The sequence below is a fragment of the Bombus flavifrons genome, chromosome 16, assembly GCF_040668555.2.
Source record: "Bombus flavifrons isolate JBK064 chromosome 16, iyBomFlav1_principal, whole genome shotgun sequence".
In the NCBI taxonomy this organism is placed as follows: domain Eukaryota; kingdom Metazoa; phylum Arthropoda; class Insecta; order Hymenoptera; family Apidae; genus Bombus; species Bombus flavifrons.
In genome coordinates, this window is record NC_138457.1 from 4,905,212 (window position 1) to 4,926,360 (window position 21,149).

The 21,149-nt window shown below is 33.0% G+C and overlaps 5 protein-coding genes across 6 annotated transcripts; 4 read left to right on the top strand and 1 right to left on the bottom strand.

Moving 5' to 3' along the window:
- The first annotated feature begins 128 nt into the window (after window positions 1-128).
- LOC138188422 (small ribosomal subunit protein uS5-like) lies at window positions 129-1,759 on the top strand. Its single transcript, XM_069130169.1, has 3 exons — window positions 129-253; window positions 807-1,155; window positions 1,241-1,759. Exons 1-3 carry the CDS (start codon window positions 243-245, stop codon window positions 1,733-1,735), a joined length of 855 nt encoding a protein of 284 aa, XP_068986270.1. The 5' UTR covers window positions 129-242; the 3' UTR covers window positions 1,736-1,759.
- A 1,499-nt stretch (window positions 1,760-3,258) lies between these two features.
- On the top strand, window positions 3,259-5,510 carry Vsp37A (Vacuolar protein sorting 37A). The gene is made up of 5 exons (XM_069130166.1): window positions 3,259-3,656; window positions 4,034-4,223; window positions 4,291-4,405; window positions 4,487-5,011; window positions 5,079-5,510. The coding sequence occupies exons 1-5, from the start codon at window positions 3,568-3,570 to the stop codon at window positions 5,423-5,425; spliced, it is 1,266 nt and encodes a 421-aa protein (XP_068986267.1). The 5' UTR covers window positions 3,259-3,567; the 3' UTR covers window positions 5,426-5,510.
- An 832-nt stretch (window positions 5,511-6,342) lies between these two features.
- On the bottom strand, window positions 6,343-17,464 carry Plod (procollagen lysyl hydroxylase). The gene is made up of 9 exons (XM_069130165.1): window positions 16,866-17,464; window positions 13,903-14,137; window positions 13,471-13,811; window positions 12,956-13,409; window positions 12,650-12,877; window positions 8,732-9,053; window positions 8,311-8,415; window positions 8,029-8,175; window positions 6,343-6,893 (listed from the first exon to the last, which is right to left on the bottom strand). The coding sequence occupies exons 1-9, from the start codon at window positions 16,957-16,959 to the stop codon at window positions 6,609-6,611; spliced, it is 2,211 nt and encodes a 736-aa protein (XP_068986266.1). The 5' UTR covers window positions 16,960-17,464; the 3' UTR covers window positions 6,343-6,608.
- LOC138188423 (immunoglobulin domain-containing protein oig-4) lies at window positions 9,817-12,617 on the top strand. Of its 2 annotated transcripts, XM_069130171.1 has the most exons (5): window positions 9,817-10,513; window positions 10,575-10,720; window positions 11,796-11,982; window positions 12,055-12,204; window positions 12,284-12,617. In XM_069130171.1, exons 1-5 carry the CDS (start codon window positions 10,328-10,330, stop codon window positions 12,440-12,442), a joined length of 828 nt encoding a protein of 275 aa, XP_068986272.1. In that variant the 5' UTR covers window positions 9,817-10,327; the 3' UTR covers window positions 12,443-12,617. The 2 variants fall into 2 exon arrangements, with proteins under 2 accessions (XP_068986272.1, XP_068986271.1); XM_069130170.1 differs by lacking the exons at window positions 9,817-10,513; window positions 10,575-10,720 and adding an exon at window positions 10,954-11,707 and having other exon boundaries at window positions 11,787-11,982.
- A 1,659-nt stretch (window positions 17,465-19,123) lies between the features above and the next one.
- Window positions 19,124-21,084, top strand: Gbeta76C (guanine nucleotide-binding protein subunit beta-2). The gene is made up of 6 exons (XM_069130168.1): window positions 19,124-19,263; window positions 19,404-19,549; window positions 19,646-19,945; window positions 20,030-20,231; window positions 20,595-20,811; window positions 20,892-21,084. The coding sequence occupies exons 1-6, from the start codon at window positions 19,195-19,197 to the stop codon at window positions 20,996-20,998; spliced, it is 1,041 nt and encodes a 346-aa protein (XP_068986269.1). The 5' UTR covers window positions 19,124-19,194; the 3' UTR covers window positions 20,999-21,084.
- Window positions 21,085-21,149: the final 65 nt, after the last annotated feature.

Below are 21,149 nucleotides of genomic sequence, written 5' to 3' on the forward strand. Positions count from 1 at the left end.
GATTATATACTATTTCGAACAATAAGAAATTAATGTTTTAAGAAATTAAAAAGGAGTAAAGGGAAGTTAATTAAAAATTGAGTTACATGAATATATTAATAGTTCGTATTTTATTTAAATGTATATTTAAATGCCGGATGTGACATGTAGTCGAGAGATATCGATATAATCGATATATATTCGAGTTGGTGAATTCGAGAAATAATGGTCTTCCTTCCGTAACTCTACATACTAAGAAGAAGATGGAAAAATCGTAAGTGTACTGCAAATATCTTTCTTAATTTCATTATTTATCAATATTAATTCTCCCTAAAACGCATTTATGTTATACTTTTAGAAATATAAAAAATTCTATGACTAATAAATGTCTTAAAAATTAAATTTTGTATTAAAAATTTTAAGTATGTCTATTAGTCATCAGAAACATGTGTCTCGAGGTTAGCGTGGCAGTGATAAATAACTAGCCCTATTCCAGGAACGTTAAATTAATTACATATCAGATAATTATGCAATTTAGTGACTGATAAATAAAAATATTGTTTAAAAATGCAACTTAAATCTAACCTAACCTTTTTGGTAACTTTTAGACACTGAGCGAAAAAATATCAAATTTTAAAAATTTTTCTTTATCTCTTAAAAAAAGACTCATCAAATAGTAAAAATTGGAAAAAGTCGATAAACTGCATAATTATCGATAATTACGCATCAGACTAGTGAAAGAGAATTTTATTACATATATCGTTTAATTATTCAGTTTTCTTTTTAATAGTCTATAAATTCCATTTTTCTTGGTTAATTTCAAACAGAATGGCGGACACAGCTCCAGCCGCGCGTGGAGGTTTTCGTGGAGGGTTTGGTTCTCGCGGAGGGGGTGATCGTGGAGGTCCAAGAGGTAGAGGTCGCGGTGGCAGAGGCCGAGGTCGTGGTCGTGGACGTGGTAAAGAGGATAGCAAGGAATGGATTCCAGTGACAAAACTGGGACGCCTTGTTAGAGATGGAAGGATTGAGTCTTTAGAACATATCTACCTCTTTTCCTTACCTATCAAGGAATATGAGATCATTGACAAGTTCCTTGGAGTCGAATTGAAGGATGAAGTACTGAAAATTATGCCAGTACAGAAACAAACCAGAGCTGGTCAGCGTACTCGTTTCAAGGTAATTTTATACAAGCATAATTTTTAAATGATGATGTGTGATTATTAATGCACTGAAGATCTCATTAGTAATTCTCATTTTATAGGCTTTCGTAGCAATTGGGGACTACAAAGGCCACATTGGCCTAGGAGTAAAATGTTCCAAGGAAGTGGCCACTGCCATCCGTGGAGCTATCATTCTTGCCAAGCTGTCAGTTGTGCCAGTACGTCGTGGTTATTGGGGAAATAAAATCGGTGATCCTCACACTGTACCCTGTAAAGTTACTGGTAAGTGTGGGTCAGTTCAGGTGCGCTTAATTCCAGCACCAAGAGGCACAGGTATTGTATCAGCGCCTGTGCCCAAGAAATTGTTACAAATGGCTGGTATCGAGGATTGCTATACCTCAGCTAGAGGATCCACCTGTACTCTTGGCAACTTTGCGAAAGCTACTTATGCAGCTATTGCCAAAACCTACGCATACTTAACACCGGATCTCTGGCACGATCAGGCACTAAGAAAAGCTCCTTATCAAGAATTCGCGGACTACTTGTCGAAGAATCATAGAGTTGTAGGCGGACAGAGACCTGCTGAAGTTGCCTAAAGAAATAAACCTCCATGCAAAGTATCTAATCGTAATCATTTTGCCTTTCCTTCCCTATTTTTATTACATCTCATATTTCGTAAATAGACTGTGGATGTGAAAGTAAAACATATAATATTTTGTAGATGAGACAGATCTATATAACTTTCCTTTTTTTAACCATTTTCGTAAAAACATGAATTTGCATAAACATTCCCAGTCATAGATGTTAAATTAGTTATACAATACTGCAATTCACTTGATTTTCACTTTTGTAAAAAATAGTATTTGCAACACAAATCCTGTAATCCTGTAATGTAACAAATAATTGTATGTCTATAGTTCTTTTCTTTTTCGCTTGGATCCTTAAATATTGGTGGGTCTTCTTTTTTACTATTGACAGTTACACGGTCTTTTTAACACATTTTATTTACAGTTACACGATTTTTGTAGAACGTTTTATCCATATTTATTCGGTTTTTCACACATTTTACATACTAATAATTACAATTCGTAGATAATGTTACGGAAATTATGTATATCCTGTACGAATATTTCAAAATCTTTTCTTAAACAGAGTCACTTATGTTAATATTTGTATAGCGTTTAAAGCAAAATAATTTTTTTAAAATTGAGCTAAATATCTTGAGTTTTTTGGAGAAGTTAGGATATTTACTATGTATTTGGTTTTATTATATACTATATATTACTAGTTTATTATATATATAGATGGCGTGTAAAAAGATTAAATAATTGCAATTGGTTGAAATCGCGAAGAAAATGGTGTAAGTCGCTTCTTACAACTTTTTTATCTGAGCCTGTAATGAAAATGTAAACAATATGATTTGTAGATTTATATCAGTTATTTACATTCTGAAAATTTTATCGAGATCGATTAATACTGAAACAATTGACTGGCATTGAAGGATTTAAGAACCTTTAAATTTATTATAGCTATATAGGCCATAGGCTGAAAGCTGTAAAAAAACTGCGATCTTCACCAGTTTTGACCGATTTTTATGACATTTTCAGCATGTACAATGTAATTGACGAAACGTATTGTCTAAATTTTCATTACAGGCTTAATAAAAAAAAGTTGTAAGAAGCGATCTTTACTATCTTCTTCGCAATTCCGACCAATTGCAATTTTCCCAAAATTTTCTTTATACGTCATTTAGTAAACTAACTATTTTAACTTTTCAAAAAAGCTTAAGTAGTTGATCCAATTTCAAAGAAGTTATTCTGTTTTAAAGGTTGTTCGGATATTAATGGAAGTAACTGTATGAATGTGTTTATTAAATAAATTATTTTTAGTGAATGCAATTCTATATTTTAAATAGATTTTTGTGTAGTTTGTGTTATTTTAACACAAATTTTATACTTTATTACAAATCAATCCTTATGCAACTTTTTTTTTGTACGATTTTTTTATGGGTACTATGCATCTATCATATAAAAAGATACCCAACTGTATATTGTATATCTCTTTCTGCTGTCTGATTAACGAAATACGCAAAAAATTCCACATTAGGACTGTAACAAAGGCGATTAACTTTAGCCTAGGTAATAAAATAAATGGTCACCGTGACGTTATTCGAACGACTGTCAATCATATCGATCGCTTGAATCGGCGTGTGTAAAAGTAATCGACTTCAAAACACAATAGATATGTATAACTGACGTTTTTTAAACGAAAGTATAGTGTAAAAAAAACATTGCTAACGCTAGATAGATCTCGATTTCTCCCGTGAAGTTTGACCAGGGCCGAAACAGCTGTTCTGCTGTTGGATGGTTAATTTGACAGGGAAGTCGAAGGATAAAACGAATGTTTTATCTAGATTTAACCCTTTTAAATGATATCGCGAATATTCCGTGGCGAAAATGAGAATGTCGCAGTTAAGAGAAAACGGCAAATCGACACCTTGAAAATTTTTAACGACAAGTAAGAAGATTTTTCGATTGTAACCTCTCTTGTTTAACCTTATTCGCATTAATCTGTCTATATCATCTAACAATTCCATGTAACATTATTTTTTATCCACGTAAAATCTGCATTTTATGGTTTATAGACGACGAATTAAATAAAAAGCTTATTACGTCTGCCATTAAATACTTGATTAAGCCTTAATTCGCTCATTACGCGTCCGTCATACAAGGAGATACACGCCTAGTTTCTCGAGCTTGATTGTCCAATTTCTTATTTAATTTAAAAAAAATAAATATTTCATATATGCTCCTGTGTTGTCCATCGAATTATTTTTTATATTCTGTAACTGTCTGTCATGGTTGCTTAACTGCTATACATAATTTGTGTTACAGTGTAGTAGAGTTAAGAGAAAATGTGGAATATCAGGTACAATTCAATGCCGGGGAAAGGAGAATGGCTATTATGGTCTCTTTGTCACCGGAGTTTCCGTTGGAGAAGCCAGTACTCAGGGTTTCTCCACCCATAAAACACCCTTGGTGTAATGAACACAATGAAATCACCAGTGCACCAGGACTACTTAATGTAAGATCTCTTATATTTCTAACATATTTGACTAGAATCGTAAAGATCATTTGGTTTTACATATCAGTTTACAGTGCACAGTGATCTTGGTCGTGTCGTTCAAGCTATCATTAGAGAATTTAGTAAAAATCCCCCACAGTTGTTAGAAGAAATCTCTTCTGGATCTATCAAGTCCCACAGAGGTACATACATTTTTATATTACATGTAATGAGAGCAAAGAATCACAATTTCTATTACTATTCTTTTATTATACGAATCACAGATTCACAAGGAAGAAATTCTCCGTCTTATTCCCTGCAACAGTATCCAGAAATTACACTGGCGTCATACAATTCTTATTATAACACTCAATATCCGCAGTATTCATCTGCCAATGCAAATACTTGTATCTATAATTACAATCATACAAATTCGGGTACGGTGTACGTGACGGAGAGCCATACAAAATTTGGTTCTCCGTCACAGCATTCAGCATATGTAGCAACTTCGCGAAGCGGTTCGCTTCACAATACAGATGCAACTAGGTACAATTCAAATCAACATGGAACGTATTTGAATTCGCATTACGTGAACGCGAATTACCATCAGCAATCGTTGCCGAATCAAGCGCAAATTAAGCTGCGACAGAGCGTAGCGTTTCCAGAATTGAATAACTTGAGTAACGAGGAATTGAGATGGTTAAGCGAAGATGATGATAGATTAGATGAATTCCTGGATAAACATTCCGACTTAAAAGACATTAACACGGCTATCGACGATGCAATAGATTGGGTCCAAAAAACTGCCGGTAAGATTATTTGCGACAAAGCCATTTTCTTCTTTTGGATATCTATCTTTTTCTATCTATTCCTTAGAGGCCAATGTAGCCAAAGAACCCGAGCTTAGAGAATTGCAGTCTGATGTAGCGAATAAAGTACAGACTGTCACTGCACTAAAGGCTAGATATGATCAGCTTATACAACGATACAACAAGTTGTCCGAAGCATTTACTCCGGATCACATAAAAGAGTGTTTAAGGAAAGCTGCAGATGAGAGTCACGAAGAAAGCGAACGAATCGCCGAGGACTTCCTTAATAGGAAAATTGATGTCGAACGTTTCCTCAGCACTTATATCGAGTGTAGGAAGCTGGGCCAAGCGAGAAGAACTAAAGAGGAAAAATTAGCACACCAGCTGAACGAATTGAAACGAGCGGGTTATTAAAATTATGTATAATCTTATCTTTTTCTATGAATCGAACAAACTGTACATAATGCCTAGTTCAATTAAATAATACTGTGAATTTAAATAGTATTCGTGTTTATCAAATATATATGCGGTAAAAATACTCGCTGGCAGAGAACATTTTTATAACGTATTAATACGTTACTACGTTACAGAGTTATGTCATTGCTTGTTATACGTGGGCTGCGTTGAAATTAATTAGATTATGTGGTATTCCGTACGAAAAATAATCGAAACTGCAACACACGAGTGAATTGATCGAAATTACTTGCGAAAAGAAATTATCGAGTATATGTACGAAAACCAAAGGCGCTGATTTCAACCGGTAAAAGTTATCAAACATTTCAATTAATTTAAAATGTACTTATTTTTCCATACAAAAAGTGTCTTTTAAATGAATTTAATTATTTTGTTATTGCGCTGTGACATATTACAATTGCATCAATACCACTCTGATACAAAAAAGGAACTTTTTTTTACTGTGTAAATAAATGTGCGGGAATATAATTAAATCGATTTTTCAAAGTTTGCTATTCAGTAATGTTAATCTAATTACTTATCCTACGAATGTTCCTAATATTGTAATATACTGATAATTGTATAGATACGAGAAGTCTGAAATGAGAAAATGCTTTTTTTTTTAAACAGTGTGGCGTGTGTAATTTTATTAGAATATTCATGACACTATTATCTAAAAACACAGCTTAAGGTAACAAAGAAAAGAAAAGTTTTTGTGTTGAAATTAAAATGTAAAGATAATTGTGTAGAAATCGTAAGTTGTAAATAACTTAAAAAAACGAGTTTTTAATAATAACAATAAAACAAAAGGGATGTAAAAAATTGAATCTGATTTACTGATAACCATTTCACGATATCATCAAAATGATAAATACAAATGCGGGTTAACATTTTATTTCCATACAAATACTTAATATTCACTAAATGTCTCAAATATTCTTCCTATATTATAAAAATAACATTGATACGAAAACCTTATTTTCTTGAAATACATACTTTGTTCGTATCGGCAGTTTTAAGTTTCCCACTAATGTTACTGTCTCATATATTTACATATATGGGAACATAGTTGAACATTCTTTATACAGTTATTTTGTTCCTTATCAGTCAGCATGTAATATGTGTATATAATTCGATACATCGATTAAGGATCGACAAATGAAATCATAATGTATCTTGTACCACTGGTAACTCGAAGTCCTTCGTGATAATGAGTCAATCTTCCAGGATGCATCAACATCCAACCTGGTTTTGTGTCCGTAACAGAGCAGTTATAACGGATAAATCGACAACCTCCACCTTCATAATCTACCCCCGCCCTATTTAGAGCGATGTTGATGGTATAAGTTGAACTATCATGATGTGGCTTCAATGATGGTTGTTCATCTGGACGATATCTTACGACGAAATTCATGAGTGCACGAGGTGGCTGTAAATTTCAATTACGAACATATTCAATTAGTATTTTATTTGTACTAATTTTCCATTAATATTCAAAACAATGCAGAGTATTTTTTTATTCAATCTCTGATACTCTCAATTTATTTGAAATGTTTCACTATAATACGATATGCATACTTCACCTACAACAAGCTGTTTCGTTTAACTGGTGACGGTAAAATTTCTCACGAGGGATTGATTTTATCAAAAAAGTATTCTTACAAAAATTGTTTAGTACACGAGTATAGGAAGATATTATAGATTATACAAACAATTTTTTTCTAAGCGTAATAGTGGAAGAGATAATATTAAATTAACTTTCTTAAATGGAACCCTGTATTTTCCGCTCATAATATGATAGCGTTTGTTGAGATGAATACAAACAACATGTTACATAATATCATTTCATGTAGTAGAATATCATAGATTAAATCCTAAAAATGAACCAGCGGAAATCAGTAGTTGAATTATACACGACTTTATGGTCTAACTCCATCAAATGATTGCGCTATGAACTAGACAAAAATCGAGTTTCTTATCTCCCTTTGTGCCTCTTAGATTCATATCTTTAGTTTCTAACAGTCAGCTTAAGAAGTGTCTTTTGTAAGTCAAGAAGTCCTCCTATGTACCACACAACATTGCAGGAATATTTTTTAACAACTTTAATCCCTTATGAGATCGTTTCCAGTTAAATAGAACATCTTTTATATATGTATAACAATATAACTGCAGCCTAGTAAAAAAGTGCAACGAATCCGAATACGAAGCCTATCACCATTCCCTATGATGTGATCAGTTTGCCAAATAATGTCTTGCAATTTAAAATTTGTGCAACGGTGCATTAATTTATATGTAGATCAGGGTGAGAAATATTGTGCAACCAACAGACTACCTATTCCCATATATATATCCTGTTTTTGATAACTCTTACATTCGTATTATATCCTATAAAAACATGTTCTTGCAAAGGACTGACATATTCATAAAGAAAATTTAACCAAGATTCGTGGAGGCCGATTTGTTTCATGTGAATATCTCGTGTTGGTACGGCTTCGTATCCACCTTCGATACGTGGGTCCTAAAAATGATTGACACATTTTATAGTTAAAAGACAAATATCTTACATCGTGATAATATCCGGCGAACACGAGTTCCTGAAGAGGTCTAACATACTCCTTTAAAAAGTATAGCCACTGTGGCTCATATTTTACTTGATTCATATGTATATCACGGGTTGGTACATTTTCATAACCACCCGTTAATCTCGGATCCTGTTGGAAAAATTATATTGTTATTGTTTAATGATAAGATAAATGTTTATCCTGTGACTGTTTTATCTGAAAAATGTAACTATCGCGTTATTAGTGTAATTGTTACTGTAACTATTTAAAGATAAATAGTCATACATGATTCGATCCGTCCGACCACTTTCCGAACGTTTCCATGATATCTATCAACTCTTTCGTAAACCTCTCGTTTACTATAGGGAACCTATAAACATCTGGGCAAACCTAGAATGAAAATTTAATCAACCTGAATAATACTGAGAATTCATATATTTGATAAATATTAAACATTTCGATAAAATATATATAATGAGCGGGAAAAAGAGTATAAGACAATATCGGTCAATTGGATAAGTACACTATACTACATATATATACGCAGTACATATACCAATAGTATATCCAAAATCTAACACCTGATCTTACATTGCACTTTAAATATTACAAGTGCTTCTCGGCAAAGTTAATAATTCTAACGTATTATCTGGCGTATCTACGTCTCTTTTATCCGACCACTAGAAATGTATAAATGTGTTTTTACCTGCACTGGAGTTTTATTCGGATTAAAGTTTTCCGAATAATTTTCATGTATGTATGTCTTTTCCCAATCTAATTTGTTGTTGAGAATTTGATAGAAATCCGGATGTGTTACCGTAACGTCATAATTATCTGGATCAACGAGATGCCCAAAGTCAACTCTATTACTGACATACATGAAGATGTTTCGTTCTCTGTTAGCATAAGCGAAAGCCATCTCCGTGTCTAAATCGCCTTCCGAATAGGATGGACGGGTCTCTTTGTTACTTATTAGAGTTGCATTAATTAAGTAGCAATTGCTGATAAACGGCACGTTCCATAGTCCTCTGTAATAATATTATACACTATATATTTATGTATGTATATATATATATGTATACATGGTGGTCCCTAAGTCACTTCCGCATTTAAAAGTTGTATGACTCTCTTTTTTATTGTATTACATAAATATTTTTAAATTTTTGTTCCAAATTCACAAAGGAGCAACAAGTAAAAATCCTAAAAAGAAAGAAAGAAAAAGGATTACTCTTTGATAAGACACAGTGTCTGATATGATCACTAAATTGTAATCTTTACAAGGTGCAATTCAAGTTAATGAACAACTCTCGGGTTTTTAGTACTTCAAATTCTGGTGTTCTGTTTATTAACATACCGATTGTCGTGAAAATAGGCCACATCTGCCATTAGAGTAGTGTTAGAAAAATGTATTAACTAAAAAAAAATTCAATTGTCTTTACTCGAATTATTTACATTTAAATTACACACTTTAAAAATGTGCAACAGAAATTTAAAAGTATAATATCAAGAAGAATCTTATACAGCTTTTAAATGGGAAAGTAACGTACGTTACCTAGCTGTAACTAGCTGTGGCTAGCCTATATGATATTATATTAAATATTAAGTTTTTCTACTGATATGAAATACAACACAGTAATTACTGTGGTGAAAAATAATGAATTGATTCAGCTTAATTCATATGAACGATTGATTTAATACATAATAGCACGTGGGTATCCAATCGGTCTGCTGTTCTCAGGACCTCAAGGCCAGTGAAGAAGCAGACGCGAAACCATAGAAGGGACCAGCATACTTGTTTGTTAGTCCCGCGAGACAATATTTCGTAAGGCAATCAGTCTGATGTCGTGATTGGCTGATGAACACACTGGCAATGGGTTATGCATAATTATCCAATTGAGATTCATAACTCTGTCACCAATGACGCGACATGCCCATCGTGCATAGTCCATTCATATTTTAGGCTGTAGGCCGAAGCCCAAAGATTCGGCTTGACCACTTGTCAAAAGTAGCGGTTCCGTGTAGCCGGTAAGCACCTGAAGATTGTGTCACTTTTATCACCAACAATTGCTTTCCGGTGAAGTTCGATTGGTATACAAGCGACTATCTTTAACATACATAAGTATAAACACGTTTAATGTTTTGCAAAAGTTACTCAAAAACATTTCAAGTGTTCTAATTCCAAGTTAGAATAATCAAAATCAATTGAAAGCTAAGATACACCCAAGTGTAACAGCTCTATGTAAAGTGCATAGAAATATTGACACTTTGAAAAAAGATTGAGAACTATATAATCGTAGAACAAATGAAGATATATCAACTTTTCTGCCTGTTCTTTTTTGCTGGTTTATTGGTAAACACAGACGCGGCAAAAGGTGGAGGAGGTAGAGGAGGCGGCAGACGCAGCGGCGGAAGAGTTTACAAGTCTCGGATGCCTATTCTGATTCCTCACAGAAATCCTGCTAGTGCTAATTACTACGAAAACAAAGATGTGAGTTTAAAGATATTAATCGATATCAGATCATCGATCGCTTAACTTTTGAAATTCGTAGGGAGCGAGAATAGTGAAAGCATCACACTTTGAATTGGATTACATGTTGGGTAGGAAGATCACGTTTTTCTGCATGGCCACCGGATTTCCAAGGCCTGAGATCACCTGGTTGAAAGATGGAATCGAATTGTATCATCATAAATTCTTTCAGGTATTCTCATTATTCAGAAAAAGGGATTCCTATAAGAGAAATTTGAGGAAAGTTGTAAAATCGTGTGTATTGCAGGTGCATGAATGGCCTGTTGGTAATGATACGTTAAAATCAAAGATGGAAATTGACCCAGCCACCCAAAAAGATGCGGGATATTACGAATGTCAAGCGGATAATCAATATGCGGTTGATCGTCGTGGCTTTAGGACGGATTATGTCATGATCTCCTATTAAAATCAGTACTTTTGTCGTAGTTGCAATACTTAAGTTTAGACGTCAATCTCTTCAACTTACCGTAATAGCAGAAAAGCTAATTTTAAATAACAAGTTTAATTTTTTAAAAGCTATACACTTTCACTTTCACTTTTCTTCGAAACATATCTAATAATGTTGAATTTAACGCTTTTATAACAGCAAAAGCGTTATATTTACAAAAATATAATAAAAAGAAAGATGTACGACACGTTTCATTATTTTTTTTAATGCACGAATATCATAGATTGTTAAGAATCTCAAAGCATGAAGGCGCACTTGGAAATTTAAAGTTCCCCCTATCTTTTATTCATTAAATCACAATTGACTCTTACAAGGGTGGTACATCTATAGCGTAAACCATAAAATAAAACATAAGATAGCATATCACAAATTTGTCTGACGAATTGCCATTTTGTTCACGAATTAAATGAAAAAATTCCTGAAACAACATTCAGGCTTGTCATATTCAATCTTGTTTCATTAGAACCAATTCGATTATCAGTACTAGGTAGAACGAACAATCAAGTTAGAGCATTTGGAATTTGGTGATGACCGAGTTGCAATAGGTGTCGAATGAATAACTACCACATGTACGTATAATACATGCAGTTCAGCAGTATCTGTCTATACATCTGTAATAGATAGGAGAGAAGACTAGGGGAGTAATGAGTAGGTAACTGTTAGTTACATCGGAGTTCCGTGTGATCGTCATACGTTGTCTGTACTCGGTGAGTATCTGCGACATATTAACACAGACTCCTCAGTTTTCTCTACTTTTAACCATCTACTTGATCTATCCATTTCTAGTTGCTTTGCTCAAATCATCATGCCACGCTCTACGGTGATGTTATTTCTGTTAATCGTACTACTATTAAATAGCCAGGAAATTCTTGGACGAAGAGGACGAGGCAGAGGAAAAACCAGATCGCGAGTCCAAATAGGACTGCCTATCACTGGAAAGTATCGTGATCCAGAAAGTGATCAATATTATAATAATCATGATGTACGTAGACTTCTAAACCAAGTTAGAAGTTGCTTCTAATTTGTTAATTGTTTTCTAAAAATGTTTATCTAGGGAGCAAAAATAGTATTGGCATCGCACTTTGATTTAGAGTACGTTTTAGGACATAAAATCGCTTTCCTTTGCGTGGCACGTGGAAACCCACGGCCACACATCACATGGTTCAAGGATGGTGCTGAGATCTATACACATCTTTATCTACATGTTAGTATAGATAATCTTAATTGCGATGGTTAAGTCTTAATAAACGATGATCATAACGATGAAAATTTTGTATGTAAAGGTACACGAATGGCAAGTTGGTCCAGATAAAGTGAAATCGAAACTGGAAATAGATCCTGCGACACAAATGGATGCTGGAGTTTACGAATGTACAGCGGATAATATGTACAGTATCGATCGAAGATCCTTCAAGACTGACTTTTCCATCGCTTTCGATTAAGTTTCCTTTTTCACAATACTTTAGTACGAATATAGATGAAATCGAAAGTTATTGCCTTTAAGATGTTGGTTGAAATAATTAGTGATAAAAAGAACATGAAATGATTCTCACGAAATGTATAATGTTTGCACACGTATGCATAGTTAGACAATAAATAAAGTACGTTGCATTAAAATAGCAAGTTTGTAAAATATTTTTAAGACATACCTGCGTTCATTCTTGACGATCTCTATGTAATCAAAACTTCGAGCATAGAATCCATCGTCCATTATAGCTCCCCAGAAATTGCTCCACATTTTATATGGTCTGACTAGTAATGGTGCGATGATATCTCGCTGCTGTTCTATTAAAAGTTTCAAAGTATGTTCGTTATCCAGATGGGAAACGGAATCAATTGAGAAATATCCAGAACATTCCTTTAACAAGCAATAATCCCTAAAGAACGATATTTATCTTAAAATTTACAGAAATTTCATTGAAAGTAATAAGGTTAAATATATCTTTGATACATACATGGCTAAGTTTCTTGCATCAACTTCACTCATAGCATCATTCACTGAAATTTGCTTACTACTGTTATATTCCTTTTCAACCTTCTTCATAAAATTATCAAGTACATCTTGGTGATACTCTACGTTGTTATGTATAAGCAAATGTAGCTTCGATTTTGGATATGCTTGCTGATATATCGCCGATAGAAATTCGGTTAAGAAAGGAGTCGGCCGTTCTATAAATATAGCGATTAATATAATCGGATATGATTCCGGTGTAGTTCTATCCAATTCTATCGTTTCTTCCCAGCACATTACGCATCCTTCCTCAGGACTCCATGCATGAGCCAAATAATTCCCCAAAGAATTCAGCGATAACTTGCTGTAACCATTTCCATGAAGAATCAATGGTTCTGTGCTATAAACAGTATTCAAAAGCGAAGCCTTGCCACCCTCAAATTTTAACTCCACATCAGCTATAAAAAAAATAATCTTATTCACTTTATTCATTTAATTCTATTTTACTTATTCACTTACCTACAGCACCATATAGATTCTGAAATATCTCAGACTTATGATCCAGCTTAATTTTATGACGTTCCCTTAATTCCTCGTCGAGATACGCCAACGTATAAAATAATTGATCGTCATCCTTGTTTTTTATCGGGGCATGTGTTAAAATCGCGTAAACGTCCGAAGCATAGCCCACGAAGCCTCCAGAATTTAGAAAGCGTTTCCCCAGAGTTGCGGGTGGATACTTGGACGCTAGCGATTTATCTGGCCAACAAGAGCCTTCTGCAGAAAACAAAACTCTAGCGTCCATACTCTTAAACTTATTAATGATCTCAGTCAAGTCGCTTAAGTATATCACGTCGTAACTAAAATATAAAGGTAGTTATTAAAATTAAACATTAGAATTAAAATTACAAATGAAACAAGTTAGAGAAGGAAATGAAATATGCAAAAGACCTGTCCGTAAATATAACAATTTTCTGGTCATCGTCCCCATAGTTTTCTAGAGCCTTCTTTAAAAGATTTACTTTGTATCCTCCTCCTGCGCTGGTTTTTATGTTATCACCACCTAACCAAGGTTCTCCCAAACCAAGTACTCTCAAATTATCGCGAAATCCATAGACATTGACCGATCTGAGATATCTTTTGTAGCCATCGGTTTCGTTCGAAGCAATAGTGAACACCAATACATCTGTACACAATTTAAACAGTATTTAGATTCTCATACTCTAAGAAAAATGGAAAAAAATTTGATGTAATATATTTGTATATATGTCACATTTCAGTGAGTAAAAGAAAAATAATATTTTCCTCTTGGCCGTTTCATTTGAATTCCGAACGCGACACTTCAGCCCCGAGTACATAAAACCAAATGGCCCTTTACAAAAACGCTGCGCAGAGATTTATGCATATATGAATGTACATTGCGGTTAAATAACATGTACAAAATATTGAATATTGTATATAGAAAATTTATCCATATGACGCTTCGTTTTTGAGAAAGTCGAGTTTGGCTAACTGCGATCTACAGTGGAGTCGTAAAGTCGAAAATATAGAATAAAATTTGTTCACAAGACGCTTCGTTTGCGAGAAAAATAAATTTGAAAATTCATTATATACGTGTACTAGGACTAATTGTAACCCGATTCTGAACTAAACATGTTCAAACCCTGTATTTTTGAAAATGAAGCCTTGAAACGGAAAAATTTTAATGTTAAATTCACATATACATAGTTTTGCAATATTTTATTTAGTAGCTAGTTCAATAATACTGGTAACGAGTAAAATTTTATTTCGTCTTTGCTCCTTTTTAAAGCATATGTGGCTCCCCATATTGGAAGGGTTTATCTATTTTGAGCAACTAGATATCAACATATGCACCGAACGAGCAAAAGCTAAGCAAACGCGATTCACATAAGCGCTACATTTTCCACATGACATCATGATTCGAATTACTGTACGTGTTAACAGTCACGTCAGCTCTCAGCGAAACTGGATTCGCATAATACATATTGAACGGAATTTCAATTGTCAAAAAGCCGTGTTATTTTGAAATCCAACCCTTCTATTTACATTTGGGCACAATTGCAAATTAAGAAGCCAAAATTTATTTTATTTCTATAAGAATAATAACTAATTGAATTAAAAAATGCGATGTTTTTATCATACTACATAGACATCGTGTAGGCACATATTTAGAAGATTTTTATACAAAATTTCGACTTCTGTAAAGATATTGTCTAATCTTATTGTTCTCCTCATAAACAAATCTAAAGAATTAATGAAGAAAATTCGTGGAAAAGCTGCCATAATAATGATAAAAGGTTTCAGAAAATTGGAAACAGAGGCATCTTCAGAGAATATGCTTATGTAAACGGAAATGGAAAGATAACCAGGTCGCGCGAACGCTATTTAATTGTTCATCAAGGCATTGTCAATCAGGCACTTTCTTTGTGTATTAAATGCGTCGTAATAACTGTAAAATACATTTATTTTCTTGTAACTATAAAACGTATTTAAGCATACCTTTGTTTTTCAATGAAACATTTTTTTATCGTTATTATTTTATATTTAATTTTCATAATATTTTGGTAGTCATATAAAAATATTAAATGGTGCAAAATTTAATATATTTAAGTCTAATTAACTAGTAAGTAAATGTTATAATAAATACAAATACTTTCTGTAGCCACTACAGTATACCACTGTAGCCACACAGCCATATGTATGTATACAGTATTAATCAAGACTGTTTATACATAATAAAATGAATATTTCGAGAGAGTTTATTCTTTGCTACGCCTTTAAAGGAGATATCAAATCGTTCCGTTGAGATTCAAGAATATACATACATACATAATGGTGCACGTGTTTGCCTTCGAATATGATCTCTCTGTTACTGTTCCAATTATTCTTGTAACTATACTGTGCATTAATTAAATGTATAAACGAACATGTAGTGACAATGTACAACGATTTATCTTTATAAATCATTGTTTTTACTATTTATAAGATTAGTTAATTTACTAATAAATTGATCGCATGTTTGGATTCTATAATGTTTAGTAATTCTTTAGTTATCTTTAATAATTCTTCCTACTTCTTCTTAATTCTTACGCCATGTACAGTAATTTCAATATGACAAATTAAGGACAATGAAATAGTTTCCTCTTCCATGGTAAAATTATGTCAAGGATAAAGATATTATAATCTCGCATAAATTGAAAAAAGTCAAGATGCTTTTTCCTCACTTGTTGATAAGTGAGATAAAATAATTCCTACGCTCCATCAAAATAAGTTAAATAAATATGAAAGTTTTAAACGATCGATTAAACGCCACAACAGTCGTAAAATCTTATCGCCTTTAGGGTCAACGTAACAAAAACTTTCCCTGGCAAATAACCACGAAAAGGGAACCAATAAACAAAATTACAAGATTTCATTTGCGTATAGCAATTACGCCAGAATGATGAACATGATTTCTTATAAATTCACATTTGTCTTAGTAGAAAAAAATATAGTAAATTGGAGTATGATTATTTAAATAAAACTTATATTATTAAAAAGTATATATGCATATATTTCCACTCTGTTGGATGTTACCATTTTCAATTTCATTTAATTTAGATGATCTTTTCAATAGCTGTTTTGTGTAGATGTATGAACTTGGTATGGTATATAATTCGTAAAATACGTAAAATTTGAACAAAATAATAACAAATAGCAAAACAATATCCCGGCCTATATTTTCCTCTGAACTACATAAATGATCATACAATAAAATAGACGTTAACAACTAAGAATGATAAGAAGCACATTCACAGTTGATCGAATTTATCTTCTCTTCATGCAGATTAATTTAGATGAGTTTTTCAGGAACATTGACGAAAGAGTTAAAAGAGCTAGGATGTAACTATTACCGTCTTTGTCTGTTGATGGTAGAGTCTCGCTAAACACGTGGTAGGTCAGAAAGAGACTCCAAAAAAGACAACATCCAATATTCTTCTCACGCATTTTCAACTAACAAGAACCGCAAACGCGCCGAAGAATGTATGAAATGCACTGTTCTGACTTCTGACTAAGAGTACTAAGACTAGTCTCGAAGTACGGAAAGCAAGTTCGTTGCTACTCCCACACTTTTTGAACAAAAGTTACTACCTTCGACGACTACGTTCGGCACTTGACTCTGATTTATGATTTTAAAGGAACGAAATGAGATTCTCGTGGACATTTTTGATTATATGATGTACGAATAATGATTTCAATATTCTAAGTCATTAATCTGTATCTTAAGTGTTAATCGATTTAATAACATTGGGAATAAGGAATAATACGTTTCACACGACACGGATGGCGGTACGCGTTGTATCACTCTGATGTTGATTTATGTAGATTTAGAATACAAACAAGATTTTAACAAGATGTTTAGCTAAAAATTACGAAACACTAAACACCAAGTATATATTATATCAGAGATTCTCTGATTATACACTACAAAGTTATCGACTGCATAAATGGTCATGTGCATTGTCGATAATATTTTGAAGATGTCACTCTTTAACATGTGCCAACCTAATAAAATTTCAGATGAAGTTGGTAATCCTTTCTGAATTACAAATTTGAATACATACCTACGTTTTATCCGTTATTATAGCACAGATGATTTCATTGTTAACTGTTTGAAGTAATGACACATCAAATAGATACAGGGTGATCGTAATTCATGGTACAGTGGAGTAAGGGAGATTCTATGAAACAAAATAATATAAAAATCAAGAATAACAAAATTGCGTTGGAGATTTCATTTTTTAGAAAATTGAGCGAAAATTTGTGGAGTATACATTTTGTTTAATTTCCAACTAGTCAGGAATAAATGATCCAGAGGAGCAGATAGGATATTACTTTACATGTGAAAATAAATAGAAAATGTAGAGTAAAGTGTTGTCTTCTGAAATCTTATTTTCAAGAAATTTGAATTTGAAAATGTGCCTAGTACACGTGTATACTGAGTTAGTTCTTGGCTAACATATTCAAATTCTATTTTCTCCGAAACAAAACCTTAAACGATAAAATTTTATTCTTTATTTTCAACTTATTTTCACATGTAGAATAACCTTATATCAAATGTCTATTCCTGTCCAGCTGGGAATTAGTCAAATTCACGTATACTTCATAAATTTTCAAACACGATTTTCTTAAAAACGAATCTTCCAACGCAATTTTGTTATTCTTAATTTTCATATTATTTTGAGCCATAGAATTTTGCTGGTCCCATTTATACTATGTATTACAGACCACTTTCTATATCATAAGTATCTTTAGCAATCATATAATATAATGCAATACCCTTACCCTTACTCTTTGTATTCCTGTCACAAAAATTTATATTTGCTTTATAGCGTTTAGCAACAATCTGCTTGAATGTGCTTATCGATTCTTCAACACATGTTGCATTCTCGTTGTCAAAATAATCTTCTTTAACTAAAGCATCAACACCTATATAATTTAATATCAAAACACTAATCAGTATAATATTTCTTTTGTTTATCATGATTTTCACGCATTGCACGTCACAATCATATAACAAAATGTAAATCTTTTTTTGTATTTATTAAATAAAAATTTTAAAATCTATTGATTAAATATTTTAATACGGTATATTACACGTATTTTCGAGACTTGTAATTATTTATTGTAAAAAATACATTATGTTAAGAAAATTGATTATTGAAAATGATGTATAGATCCAACTTTGATCGATAAATCAATAGAACTATATGAACCTAAACAAATCGAATCATTTATAGGTGAAATGGAATTCGAAAGCGCGACGGATTAAGTTTTTTGTAAGGACTCGGACACCGTAACCGCGTACTTTTTCCTTCTTTCCTCTTCCTGTAGCTTCTTTCGTTCATTTTTTCGTGTTTTTAGGAGGAAAAGAAAAGAATTTTATGTTACTATATATATGCATAAAAAATAAACAATCACATTATAAAAACAGATTTACGTACTTGAAATAATAAGGGTTATCGTGTATGTAGGTAATTAAGTTAGGTCAGAGAGCCGAACTAATGCCCAACAAATAGGATCAAGCGTCAATTTAATACGATTAGTGGGACAGCAATGTAGACGAAGGCTTCTTTAACATTTTGATAAAAATTTGTTCGCAGTATCCATACACCTATCATCGTCGGTGTTTCGTCCTCAGAGCCACAGTAGTTTTGAAATAAAACAACACTAGACCAAACAATGGGGAAGGATGACGCGGAAACGGTAGCTTTGAAAAAAGAGCTGGAAGATTTAATCAACAAATGCAAGGTTGTATTAGAAAAATTATACATATTACCTATATCGCATTAATTGTACAGTGATTAAAAAGAAAAAGCTGTAATGAATTCATACTTTGATGTTAATTAAGAACATATTTTTTACACTTTGAACACTTTATTACATAACAGGAAGATCAAAAGAAACAACAAGATACAACTTTGGAAGAAGCATGTAGTAGTGTACCGGATGCACCGAAAGTTAAATTATCTACAAAAAAGTTACTAAAGGGACATATCAACAAAGTGAATTCGGTGCATTATAGCGGTGATAGTAGGTCAGTATTGATCATCGATCCTATGATTTCCTCTGTGAAATCAACCGAAACGATTGTGTTCAATCTTGAGCTATCAAAATGAATATCTCCTTCCAGGCATTGCGTGACTGGTTCACTAGACGGAAAATTGATCATTTGGGATTCGTGGACTGGAAATAAAGTTCAGGTAATTCCATTACGTTCAGCATGGGTGATGTCGGTAGCTTTTGCACCCTCGGGAAACTTTGTCGCTTGCGGTGGTATGGACAATATGTGCACTATCTACGATGTAAACAATCGTGACGCCACAGGATCGGCTAAAATCGTTCGAGAATTACTAGGATACGAAGGTTTCCTCTCATCCTGCAGATTCTTGGAGGACAAAAAGATTATCACTGGATCTGGTGACATGAAAATGTATCCGCATCTATAAAGCATTAATAAATAATATGGTTATTTTTCGCCACTATTTATTTGTCATTAATTTCGATATTCTTTTAGTTGTATATGGGATTTGGAAGCAAACAAGAAAACTACCGACTTTTGCGCGCATGCCGGAGACGTGGTTAGTATTAGTTTATCTCCAGACGTAAATACGTATATTACCGGATCGGTGGACAGAACATGTAAATTATGGGATATAAGAGAGCAGACTGCAAAGCAAACTTTCTTTGGACACGGATCTGACGTAAACTCAGTTTGTGTTAGTATAGAAAGTATATTTCGTTATTGGGAGACTGCTGATATTTATGCAGATCTGTATTTTTATAAATATAATTTATAAAATGGAATTTAGGCAGAAAATTGTTTTATCTATTAAATATTGTAAAAGGTACTATATTTTGGATATCTTATATATTTTTGGATATTATATGTATTTTCTGTATTTTTGTATCTTCAAAAAAATCAAAAAATCTTTTGTTTCTCATAAATGTATAAAAATCCGCAGTCTAATTATTATTAGTTACTTAATAAATACAAGTATACTTGAAAGGTTCCCTTAAAACTATATAGTTTTCGTAACTTGTAAGATTACCTTATAATGAAAAGAATTATTTTCATTTAGTATCATCCTTCGGGACAAGCTTTTGTAACGGCATCAGAAGATAAGACGGCAAGACTGTGGGACTTAAGATCAGATCAGCAGTTAGCTACATTTAAGCCTCCCAATTCTAACCCCGGATTCACAAGTTGCGGTTTATCCTTTAGCGGAAGATTCATATTCTGTGGAAGCGATGACAACTCCATTCACATATGGGATACATTGAAGAATCAACATAATGGTAAATATTATAGACATTAGAAATAAGTAAATATTTATAATAATTTTCGTAGATTATAATCGACTACCTTTCATTCAAAGGTGTTTTAACTGGTCACGAAAACCGGGTAACATCGCTCAGCGTTTCTGGAAATGGTATGGCTGTCGCTAGTTGCTCCTGGGATCAAAATGTTCGAATTTGGGTGTAGAACTTAAAAAAAAAGTATTACTGTCGAATAATATTGAAGAAAAATGGAGCAAAAATAAAAGAGAAAGGGCTTATTTTTTGTTGAAATGTTCTCCGCTCGTATTTTACGACTGTCATCAAAATTTTGATACACGAAAAAGTAGGTCTACGCT

Coding starts and splice junctions, on each gene's coding strand:
- Vsp37A (XM_069130166.1), top strand. CDS start 3,568: ATGATATCGCGAATATTCCGTGGCGAAAATGAGAATGTCGCAGTTAAG. Junction 4,224..4,290: donor GTGCACCAGGACTACTTAAT/GTAAGATCTCTT, acceptor TTTACATATCAG/TTTACAGTGCACAGTGATCT. Junction 4,406..4,486: donor ATCTATCAAGTCCCACAGAG/GTACATACATTT, acceptor TACGAATCACAG/ATTCACAAGGAAGAAATTCT.
- LOC138188423 (XM_069130171.1), top strand. CDS start 10,328: ATGAAGATATATCAACTTTTCTGCCTGTTCTTTTTTGCTGGTTTATTG. Junction 10,514..10,574: donor ATTACTACGAAAACAAAGAT/GTGAGTTTAAAG, acceptor TGAAATTCGTAG/GGAGCGAGAATAGTGAAAGC. Junction 11,983..12,054: donor AATATTATAATAATCATGAT/GTACGTAGACTT, acceptor ATGTTTATCTAG/GGAGCAAAAATAGTATTGGC.
- LOC138188422 (XM_069130169.1), top strand. Junction 1,156..1,240: donor GTCAGCGTACTCGTTTCAAG/GTAATTTTATAC, acceptor CTCATTTTATAG/GCTTTCGTAGCAATTGGGGA.
- Plod (XM_069130165.1), bottom strand. CDS start 16,959: ATGCGTGAGAAGAATATTGGATGTTGTCTTTTTTGGAGTCTCTTTCTG. Junction 13,410..13,470: donor GAATCTATATGGTGCTGTAG/GTAAGTGAATAA, acceptor TTTTTTTTATAG/CTGATGTGGAGTTAAAATTT. Junction 12,878..12,955: donor GATGCAAGAAACTTAGCCAT/GTATGTATCAAA, acceptor ATCGTTCTTTAG/GGATTATTGCTTGTTAAAGG.
- Gbeta76C (XM_069130168.1), top strand. CDS start 19,195: ATGGGGAAGGATGACGCGGAAACGGTAGCTTTGAAAAAAGAGCTGGAA. Junction 19,264..19,403: donor ATTTAATCAACAAATGCAAG/GTTGTATTAGAA, acceptor ATTACATAACAG/GAAGATCAAAAGAAACAACA. Junction 20,812..20,891: donor ATTGAAGAATCAACATAATG/GTAAATATTATA, acceptor TTTCATTCAAAG/GTGTTTTAACTGGTCACGAA.